The 11,900-nt window shown below is 44.8% G+C and overlaps 1 protein-coding gene across 5 annotated transcripts in view; it reads right to left on the bottom strand.

The window, feature by feature from the left end:
- The window catches only part of ncam1a (neural cell adhesion molecule 1a), a 168,825-nt gene extending 164,084 nt beyond the window's left edge, over window positions 1–4,741 (bottom strand). For all 5 annotated transcript variants that reach the window (XM_056594218.1, XM_056594220.1, XM_056594221.1 and 2 more), the window contains exon 1: window positions 4,455–4,741. In XM_056594218.1, the coding sequence (XP_056450193.1) occupies window positions 4,455–4,506 (52 nt within the window). In that variant the 5' untranslated portion in view covers window positions 4,507–4,741. The remainder of the gene's footprint in view (window positions 1–4,454) is intronic.
- Between the last annotated feature and the right edge of the window lie 7,159 nt (window positions 4,742–11,900).

Here is an 11,900-nt window from a genome sequence, read left to right as displayed (position 1 = left end):
GACGTAACGCGGGTCGCTTTTTATTTTTAATCTCCTTTTGTCTGGTTTTTCTTTGTTGTCCTCCCGAATATGACAACAACAAACGGGTTCAAGAGATAACAACAACATTAATGATATGCATTGTTTGTAGGTGGCAGTGGCAGCTGAAAGTGCTTCAACACCGTATCATTAAAAAAAACATCTTTACATATGTTGACACACAGAAAACTAATCTCATTATTGAAAAAAAATAAAACATCTGATGACCACTTTTACGTCGAAGAAAGAAAAAGAAAAAAGGTCCATTTAGACGGCCGGGGGACAAAGGACTTGGAGGGGCAAGCGCCCATTCAGCACGGGAACTCCCTAGCCTCCTCTTGTTCCCTCTCTTTTGCTTGTATCCAGGGCTCTATGGGACGTCCTGGGAGTTTACACAATGCAAATCACTCCAGGTTTCCCCCATTCACAGCAATGATTAATATGCAAGGACGACCCGTCCAGCTCCAACACTCAGCCATGGAGGAGGAGCGCAGGGGCTGAGGTAGAAAGGGCGGGGGGGGGGGGTTATCGCCTCTCTGGTGAAGCCTGCCCAGGGTCTCGGGCTCATTATGGGGGGGCGTATGGACACGTCCATCATTTCTTGGCGGGGTTTGAGCGAATCCTAACGGCTCCCTAACGAATCCCATGTGATTTTGCTAAATAAATGAATTGGAGGACTTGGAGAAACGACTATTTAACTGAAAATGTATTTCTGCCCATGGACAGTTATCTCTTTAATGGATTGGGAGGGTCTTCAAACGTTTTCAAATGAACATTAAAACGGATGAAACTGAGTAAATCTGCATTATTTTGTATCTATGGTCTGGAACTGGACAGAATTCTTTTTTGGGGGTGCAATGGAGGGTGGTTTGCAATGGAGGGTGGTTTGCAATGGTCAATTGTGTCATAACCACTGTCTACCTACCTCTATAGTTCCCCATAGCATCCCAGCTTTCCTCTTTGTGTCAGGAGATGAAAAAGTGAGGGAAATATAAATAAACACATTCATATATTTATGGGTGCTAGACGGTACTAGGGAGCTAGTACCGCTACACTGGCCACACCAGTCTCTTACTAAGCCAAAGTCTCAACAGGAAGCCGAGAGTGGCAATAAAGTTATGCTTAAAAACTTTAATTAAACATCTGTTTGACATAACTCTAGTGTGTAAAACTACGTTCTCTTATTACAAAACCACAAATCATCCAATCTGCAAATACATTTTGTTGCCCGGGTGGTTCAAGTCACCTGCAGATACAACACAAGAATTGTACATAAAGATAATTAATTCTGGTCTTGAAGCTAAATGTACTTGTTCTAAAGGAATCAAATAAATGAGTATGAAGAGCGAGTCGAACCTATAAGATGGATTCCAAACGAATACTGTAGACGCATTCAACAGCAGACGGCAGAGACTCCTGAGAGATGCGATGATGATGATGCAGACGAGAGTTTACCGATCGCGAATTCAGAAGGAGCAGAGGAGCAGAGCTGCTGAGAGAGAGAGACTGAGACTGAAGAGAGGAGGAGGATGAGGAGAGATGAGAGAGAGGAGATGAGAGATCGAGAGGAGGAAGGCTCGTTTTTAGTTGTATTTAGGCAACCAAACTGGAACCGCCTTCCTTGTAATTTTCCCCTTCCTTGTTAAGCCCCCCTACTTTTTTTACCTATTTCCCTTCAGCCCGATATAGACCATTATTATTTTCCCCTAGTGGCTTTGAACTCTACACGGATCGCGATTGCAAAGCCACACAGCGGGCCTTTTCGGGGGGGGATTGTGTATTTTCTCTTCCACTTCTATATGTGGCCCATGCTCGGGGGATCTGTTTATTTAAATCTGGTGTATTAACGTCTGGAGGAGAACTTACGCAATGTTTAGGCATGGAAGGATCGCACTCTGGTACTCAAACATCAAGCAAGCACTGGCAGGCCATCTATGGTAAAGCTAGTGGATCTGTTTGGGTGATGCATGGGCACAGAGGAAGGCCTTGCTCCCTGTTGTTCAATTTTGCTATCAACATCACAGTTAAACATGCCATGCCGAGAGAAAGAAGCCTTATGTCTTAAATCCAAGCTACCAGATTCCCTCTCCTCCCCCAAACACACGCACCACGCTCCGTTCCAACTGACTCCCTTCCACAGAAACCATTCATCGCAACCCCAAGCCATCTTGATTCTTCTATTTGATTTACCCCCACCTCCTCCATCTTCCTCAAACACACACAAACACACACAGACTACAGATTGACAGCAGCACACACGCTACCAACACTCTCAATCCCAGGAGCGATTCCACCGACCAGCCTCGTTGCCCTCCCATGAGACCTGCCGATAGACCGATAGAGACAGGCAGAGGACGACTGGCTACTGCGTTTTACTTTTAACTCACTCAATTTTTGTCTTATTTCCTTACATCTTTTTTTTATGAAAAAAAATAAAGGGATCAATTGGCCCCAGTGCATTTGTCTGGCAGACGGCCGGTCGTTAACCCTCGTTGCTCCATCACAGGCCTTGAAATGTAATTATCGGTGAACAGGAACGGGAACTGGAAATCGATAAGCTTGCTGTGATCACATTTGGTCTGAGCCCCTACAACAGCACCTTACTGTCATTACTGGTTGCTTAGACGCCTTGTTCCGGTCCAATAATCTGATCATCTCGTTTTGACTGGCAGAAGGCTGAAGGGAAGGATATACAGCTAGTGGGACTACTACACACTGCCATCTCATGTAGGCTACCTGGCCCCGCAAACCCAAACACACACAGAAATGGGCCTACTGTGGACACGTGCGAGCCACACATACATACACACGCACACAAATTCTTAATGTAGAGCCATCTGCTGTTAATGTGTAGTCCATACAGAAGGTTTGTTTATACAGACGCAGAGAACCCTAACAGATGTCTACATTGAAAATACAAAAAAGGAAAGCGACGTGCGTTGACATTGGAGGGGCGGTGTTGGGGGTGGGGTTGGGTGTAGGGAGAGGGGGGTTGGGGCGGAGGTGGAAGGGATAGAGTGTGACAGAAGAGAGGGGGACAGAGAGAAACGCGGGGGAAAGGGGGTTGGGAGGACCAAGAGAACATAAGAGACGGGGTTTCCTCCCTCCCGCCCCCGGACCACAGCAGCGGTGTGATTGGATCCCATTGTTTACCATAAAATACCATAATGACTATAATTCCGCGCACTGAAAGAGAGGCAAAGCACCCGCTCAATAGCAACAATGAAACCGTAGCCCATATGGTTAGACACGGCAGAAAGAATAAACAATATGATGTGCAAGAAGAAAGCGCACAACACTTGAAATAAATAAATAAATGGAGGGAAAAAATAACCCACACTGACAATTAGCCACAGTTTGATAGCATATTGCTGAATAAAATTAAAAAAATAACACTAACAGGTTCAACATCTGGCTACGTTAAACAGTTGAATGATTTCATTGAAAGTAAGGGGGGGGGGGTGATTCATTGATTGTTGGGATTCTTAAATCAACCAAAAAAAACAGCTCAAGCATGGATTCACAACCCTTTGGTTGTAAAAAGAAATAGACTTCCAGCAAAAGCGAAATCCAAATAAGCCATTTCATTAGCAAGATCCTCAATCTAGGTTCCAAGTGGTTGTTGAATATTTTATTCTAGGACAGCCTATATCTGGAGTGGTCGCGCCGAGCACCTCAGCGCCAGTGCGTCACAGGCAGCTGTCCAGCATGTTACGGTTCATCATCGAGTCGGAACAGCTCGACCGCTGCTATAAAGTTTACATTCGTCACAAACCACACTTCAGTATTGAAATACGATTACGAATGAGGTTTAGAAAAAGAAAAATGCGCTTCGATGAGTCAGCCCAGTGGAAAAAACATTTATACCCCCCCCCCCCCCATCACAGTTCAGTGATAGCGTCCATCTTTTAAAACGCTCAGTGTGGAATAACAAGTTTCATAGTTCTGTCAAAACGCGCTCCCCATAGGCTACAAGTTTCTTTTTGGCGTACGTGCTTGAACTCGAGGTAATAAGGCCTATGGGCATGCAAAAACCAAAGCGGTCCAGAGACCTCATACGGCACCACGTCCCCATCATTAGATCCATAGGAATAACGGCACCTTATAGCGCAGTCGGCGACGCGCCGCTGATGGATGGAAGTGCGTTCATTTATCCCTACACTGGTGCGTCCTCATACGTCTTCCTGCGTGCGTTTTCCTCCAAAATAAAAAAACTTCCATACGAAAACTTTGCTAAATTCTCGATCCTGAATATTTGCCCGCGTCACATACCCCGGCTCTAAAGGACGAAGGGATGCCGAGGACTGTGAGGGATGCTGCACAACAACACACACTTTGACCCCCCCACTTGCCGTCACGCCGCGGGGTGCATAACCTAGAGGCTCACGCGTTTATTATCAATATCATCATCGTTTTAAAAAAGCGAAACACTTTACCTGCACAGCCGATGAACAGCAATGTCCAGATGAGATCCCTGGTTTGAAGCATTGCAATGTCCTCCTCAAAAGATAGGATATTCTCCTGAAGGAAACAGGCACGGTGTAGCAGGGGCAGACTTGGCCGGGGACTGGACTCGAAAGAAGAAAGTACACCGGCTTTGGGAATATTCTTCAGTGACAGGAGCGATGCGGGTCCTATAGGTCTCTACACCCCCCTTGTACGCGCAGCAACAGCAGTAGCACCACAATGAGTGACAAGTAGAAGCAGCCGTAGCACACACACATAACACACACACCGCGAATTACTCCGCCCGTAGTTCGCTCGCGCTCTCTCTCTCTCTCTCTCTCTCTCTCTCTCTCTCTCTCTCTCTCTCTCTCCTCTCTCTCTCTCTCTCTCTCTCTCTCTCTCTCTCTCTCTCTCTCTCTCTCTCTCTCTCTCTCTCTCTCTCTCTCTCTCTCTCTCTCTCTCTCTCTCTCTCTCTCTCTCTCTCTCTCTCTCTCTCTCTCTCTCTCTCTCTCTCTCTCTCTCTCTCTCTCTACACACGCACGGAACACGGAAGCAGGCACCTTAACCACACACACGACAGCAAAGTGGATATTGTCAGATGCAGATAAAGTAGTGCACAAGTGCCGGCAGAATAAGGGCAGATGGTGGGACTCGAGGGACCGTTATTCGGATAAGAAGCTTCCCTAACTGTTGTGTGTTGTGTCACAGAAAGAAAACACTAAGACAAACGCCAAGTCACCATATTGGATTGGGACTTGCTCGACGAACTACTACGGAATGTATCCTAATCCATGTGGTTTGTTTGCCGTTTTTTTTTATTTAATTAATAACCAGTATTTTCTTCGGGAAAAATACCTTTACAATAAAATCGAAATGTTATGAACCTGCATTGTTAGACTGCACACAGCCGCAGTGATTCAGTCCGTTACGACACCCCTCACTCAGTCCATAAGAAGTCACACCAGAGTCTCTTGACCGCAGAGTGGGAACGTTTACACCACATCTCCAAACCACATCACCGAAAATAGATTGTTCTGATTCAGAGAACTTGCAAAGCAAGAAGAACACTAGAAAAATAGCCTACATTGAATGGTTAAAAAAAATGCATGGTCATTCGTATAATATGGTTTACCTAAAAAGTTGGCCATTTACGTATCAAGTAACGGAAAAAATCAAGTTACAGTTCATCCATCTTTACCCTCTATTCTAGCGCCCCATGTGGTCAATTAAGGACAGCGTTTTTCAGTGGGCTATTGATGGACTATTATTTCCATCATATCTGCTTTTTTAAATGGTCTAGACTCTAGCCTATCTATCTTGCAGTCCATCAAAAACCACAACGAATTCGGTAGGCTTTGGGCACAGAGAAACCAGAAACCCCGCAACATAATCCACCGTTCATTCCAATCGGATGAATTAGTCCTTTTTATACAGCACCACCTAGTGGAGCAAGGTAATTAATGTATTTGGTAAACGGGGGTAGTTGGAAATTCCAAATGTTTGGAAAATATACGCAGATGATAGTATTACTAAATAGAAATATGATTTGTGATAAATAAGGTAGATGGAAAAGATTGTTAGATTGCATTTCTGCATCATTATTAGTAATGATTATTTGTAAAAGCACAATAATGATTGCGTGTAAATATAAAATATCCCTCTAAATATGGGAAACCTTAGCCCTGTATGGTGCATATTTGTTTAATATTGTATTGTAAAGAATATCTTTATTCATATTTTGTATGATCATTATGAAAATGATGATGGTCATCATCATGATTACTACACATGCGCATACATATGTTTGACTTAAGCTCTCCGTCCTCACACCCTATCTGGAGGGCAGGATTCAGCAGCATTGTGCTGCTAACGGTACCCCTAATGTTACACTGTGAAGGGCCTCATTACTGCACAGCAGGGAGAACTCTTGAATGGAAGACGGAAGGGGAATGCTTGTTAGGCCTACATGTTGACCACATGTTACCGGGTATAGGCCTGAATACAAAAGTTGAAAACGTCAGTCAGTCAGCCAGCCAGCCATCCGTCCATCCCATCCATACATTCATCCATTGATCTATCCATCTATCCATTCATTCCTCCCTTAATCTATCCATCTATCCATTCATTGGTCCATCCATCCATCCGTCAATCTATCCATCTTTCCATTCATCCGTCCATCTATCCATTCATCATCCATTAATCTATCCATCTATCCACTCATCCATCCATTTATTAATTCATTCATCCATTAATCTATCCGTCCATCCATCCATCCATTCATTCACCGATTCATCCACCCAGAAAGAGTGCACAGTTTTAATGAAAACACCAGCATCCTCTCCTCTTCTATCGCATGAATCTAAGGAGACAAATACAAGGTGGTTTCAGATCAGCCTCCACCCCAACCAGACTGTATAGCGGCTGTGGCGCAGCCGACCCAAAATGGATTACAGAAAACTAGATTAAAGGCGGATAGAGGCAAGGATAGAGAGATGGATGAAGATATAAAATCCGGATTACGGTTCTGACTGATACCAGCTCGACAGAATTGTGAGAAATTTTTGTGCTATATATTTTTTTTCTGTATCTAATTATTTTTCACATTTGTTTTTTTTTCTCCCATCTCAGCACCGGGTTGAAGATGATGCTTTCCCGATGTTTGCTCCCGTTTCGACTGGAACTGCCACCTGTACGCACACCATCTGCCAGTCGGATAATTTGCAGTCTGTTTCTTCGGTATTGAGGCTCAAAGTGCCTTAATAGATCCTAACAAGCTCTTTTTTGTTTGCTTTCTACTTTTATGTTCGGTTGGTAACAGATGCATACAGATGCTCCATGCTTGTACCCAGGGCCGTCGATAAGGGGTGAAAGGTGATGACGATTCTAGGGGCCCACAGCCCAGGGGGGGCCCACAAAAAAAAAAAAAAAAATATTTTTATTTTACTACCAGCCCATAGTACTACCATAGCGCCCCCCCCCCGTCAAATTTCTCCCTCGTCAACAATTGCTCCTTTCCACCCCCCCCCACCACCCCCCCCCCCCCCCGTCAACAATTGCTCCTTACACCCCCCCCCCGCCCCCCTGTCAACAATTCAGCGCAGGGGGGCCCATCAGTAAATCTTGTCTAGAGGCCCAGGAATCGTAGCAACGGCCCTGCTTGTACCGGTCTCACTGAGATATTTTAATAAAATGTAAAAGGTTTTTTTTTCTGAAAGGAAACGCATTGAGATACACAAACACCTACAAGGAAATAATGGTCAGAGGAAATAACATAGGTTAACAACAACTGTATACTTTTCTATTTCAAAAGGGAAGTAGCTTTTTTTTATCATACCGCAAAACAGACCTTGTACACACATAATGATTGAGTTCTGAATTCTTGATGTGTGAATGAGTTGCGAGAATGCATTCATAATGCATTACACACATGAGCACACAAAGACACACAAACGCATACACACACAATGATTGAGTTTTGAATCCCTGAGGTGTAAATGAGTAGAGTTAATGCATTCATAATGCATTTATATTGCCTTACCCACAGAAGGTTAAGTGGGGGTTATGGTTGTGGCCTAGCCTAAGTTTGGATGTGGACATGTGGTTTCACATGGGGAGCTCATAGATCAGGACGTTTAGAAAACGACCATGACGGCCGACCATGTAAGCAGTCCAAAGAGACCTTTTCAGAACCACTTTCTCCAACGTTCTCCAATGGTTTCGGTAAAGGCTGTTGGCTGCAGGGTGCAGGCCGGAGCCTGCTTGTAAGTAAGTGTTGCTGGAAGACAATAGGGCCCCTTTGTGTCAGGATTAAAGAGCATTTAATTCCGCAGATGAGGTTGGCATCATTGAGCAATCAGCAAATTCCAACGATCATCATAAAGACTACCTACCATTCATTAAAAATAGGGATGGGAACATAAATAAAAATTAGGTATGTCGCGATCGGAAGTCGAAGTCGAAAAGGATATCGTGAAATTTCCTGGTATGTGAACACAAACCAAAATTATCTGGGATGACGACCACCAATATATCTCTGTTGCGATTACACACCTTAGACAACAGAGGGCGCGATCAACGTTGTATGCAACAGGACCTACAACCGTAACTTTAGAGTCAAACGCTACAATTTGAAGATGGCTGCTACAGAAATCCAATGTCAGATGGAATAGAGATAGAAAACTCTCCAGCTATGCTAAAGTCACTTGTTTGGCAATATTTCGGCTTTCCAGTGAAGTATACAACAACAAGTTGTTGACAAGACAAAGACAATTTTTTAATTGTGCAAAGCAATAAAACCATACACACCTCCAGATGATTGTTCATCTTCAACGGTACCATAACGAGCAGATTAAAGATATAAGAAATTGCCATTGGGCCAAACAACTTTACAGAAGTAATTTGCTACAACTTTAGCACCATCAAGTCAATAAGTTACAGAAAAAGCTATTGGGAAATTCATACCCCAAGACTGGTGATAGCGTCAGGCTTTTGCTCAAAACACTGGAGCCAAAATAACACATTCCGACGCACATAAACACTTTTCTAGTGTTCTCATGCCGATCTCTTCAAAGACACAGGACCACATGCTGTTGAGAATTTGAAAGCAGCTAATTGTATTTCGCTTACTACAGATAGAAGGTCCAGCCGTGCCGCACAGGGCTATATCCCCAACTCACAGTGCAGATCATACGTAATTGGGAGATGGCTAGCTATACCCTGCAGACTCGCCCGTTATTGAGTCGCACAAGGGGGGTTAACGTGGGTGAAGTGCTAAAACAGGCAGCGATGGAATGAGTTGAATTCACAAACAGCAGTTGTAACAGGTAATTCTTAAAATATGGACACTGTGTTCAGTGGAAGCGGGTAGCTCAATTTATATGATCATAGTAGTGTTCCTACTATAAACCTATAAAGCTAGCTAGCCAGCGGGGGCCACAGGTACCACACGCCAGCTGCTTGCTTGGCCGGGTGCGAAGATTGGCGACCTTCTTTCATAGGAGCACTAAAGCCACTGCAGTTTGATTCTCTAAACACACTCGGTGACAGCTTCTGTCTCACAAACTCATAGTGGACGTGTCAACCAGATGGGACAGTTTGTATTATATGCTCGAACGCTATCTGGAAGAACAGACGGCTGTTATGGCCGTCCTGATGAGCACCGAAGCAAGAGGAAAAGCCAAAGACACTGATACGTTGGATGTCGGTGATATATCAGATGCGGAGGGCATTGTAATGGTGCTCAAACCCCTAAAGACTGCTACAACAGTTGGTGGTGACAAGAAGCAGCCCACTCTATCACCACTCTAAGATTGTGCGGCTTGTGTCCATGTTCGAGAGGAGCATGTCACCACGTGAGGGGAACTCCCCCGTCGAAGGGAGTCTGAAGAGCAACATTCTGACAGACATCTCCTAGACCTGTGATTCAAGAGTCTTGTTCAACTGTAATCCTATCCTTAGCCTTGCTTATAGGTTAGCATACCCTGGCAGGGTGCAGGCTATCATTGTTTTTAAGAAAACATGAGAGATCAGGCCAAATATTTTATCTTTTTGATAGGGTTCAAACTAAAACTATAAGGCATTACAGAATAGCACAACCAAACACAAAGATCCCATATTCTGCTTTTTAGAGAAAATAATTGCATTTGGGGGCATGACTAGAATCGGGTTACATTAGCCTGGCTAACGCCAGACCTCATCTCAATCTACATTTAGATGAGGTCTGGGAACAACACATTCATTTTCTCGTTTTCTGCTGCCGTCGTTGTGGTGCCCGGGTGGACGCGGCTGGGGCCGCCCTCTCCCGTGGCACAACGACAGTGGCTTCCCAGTCCGGGCAGGACGAGGAACAGGTCCGGAAACCCAGGCCACCGGACCTCAAGCCGGAGCAGTGTCGGCAGGTCAAGGACTGCGGGTGGACTGGACAGCGTCCAGTCCATCCCAACTGCCGGCGTGGCCTGCGACGGGCCAGACGGCGGAGGATGGGGTCCCCGAACGGCCCTCCAGTGCCCCCCTACGGCAGGAACTGGTGGGGGCCCAGATAGAGGTGGTCCCCGACCACACCCCCAGGTCCTCTGCGGACAGCTGGAGACGGGCGTCCCAACCAGGGAGAGAGGCTGCACCGCAACGGGGCCGCTACTGGCAGGGGCCAAGGCGGCGGCGCCGGCCCCCTGAACACTTGGGACTGTGCATTGGGTGTTGTCGGGACGTCTGACCCCTAAGGTGGGGGCTGTGTGGCGACTCCTACGGGGGTCGCGCCGGGGATTCTGGGGATCCGAGATGCCGGTTGGGGAAAAGGGGTTTTATTGTCTTTACGTGTTGGGGTTAACGGGTATGGGGTGTGTGCTTGGTAGAATGTAGTTGTGTGTTGTGGAGTGTTGCTTGTTGTGTGTAGTGTTGCCGGCAACCGTTACCAAGAGTTGCATGTCCGTTGGTTGGGTGTGCGGTGCGCTGTGTGTTGTGTTAAATAAAGGCAGCTCTCGTAGTCGTGCGGTGTACGGGGCACGAGAGTTGCGTCATCGCTTAACCTGGGCTCCCGTCTCGTCCTTCCCGCACTGCTCGCCACAATACATATATATGGTTTAATGTGTCCTGTCTGGATTTGAATTAATGTACCCTGTTCAATCGCAGATTTCTCCCCAAGATACATTTCTGCCTTTTGCAAGGAAAAATTACAATAAATCTGAATATATATAATGTTTCAATGTATATAGAAATGAAAGAAGGGTGCTTAGGGATTGCAACGAAAATATTGATTTAATTCCTTTTATTTGCGACGGATTTCCTACTGCACACTTATCATCCTAATGCTGCTGCTGTTGGTAGTCTCTAAATGGATCTGGCTGATTGGATATCGCAAATGTATTTAACTTTCAGTTTGGTTGACGTTCCTGGGGGTCTGTCATTATTGTTCAGCCTGTCGTCTGGATGGGGAGCTATTTTATTCAGACAAACAAACAAACATCCATTACTTTGCAACAGCAAAGACTTTATTCATATATATATATATATATATATATACATACATACATACATACATACATACATACATACATACACACACACACACACACATTAATATCGATACAGATAGATACAAATTAATATGTAGATAAATATATCCTGCTCCAAAGATACATAACATAATATAAAATGTTTATTCGTAACATCTCATCAAAAATAAAAAATAAAGTACTTTTTTTTTGTGCCAATCTGCAATGTCTATGAAGTAACGCAAGATTCGTTAAATAAGTAATTACGAAGTAATGAGAAATATTCAATTTTTAAAATAACTTCCACATTATTGCAAACATATGGGTCATTTCTACACCACAACGGGGGGACTGCATGAAGACCTTCCATTAAGTCCCCCTCTCCCAGCAAGGATTTGAACCAAGATGGAACCAAGAGGCTCCTGGGTGAATAAGGCCCGGAAAGGC

The sequence above is a fragment of the Gadus chalcogrammus genome, chromosome 7 (genome assembly GCF_026213295.1).
Source record: "Gadus chalcogrammus isolate NIFS_2021 chromosome 7, NIFS_Gcha_1.0, whole genome shotgun sequence".
Lineage (NCBI taxonomy): Eukaryota > Metazoa > Chordata > Actinopteri > Gadiformes > Gadidae > Gadus > Gadus chalcogrammus.
The sequence above is the reverse complement of the archived record's forward strand: the minus strand, read 5'-3'. Positions and strand labels throughout refer to the sequence as shown.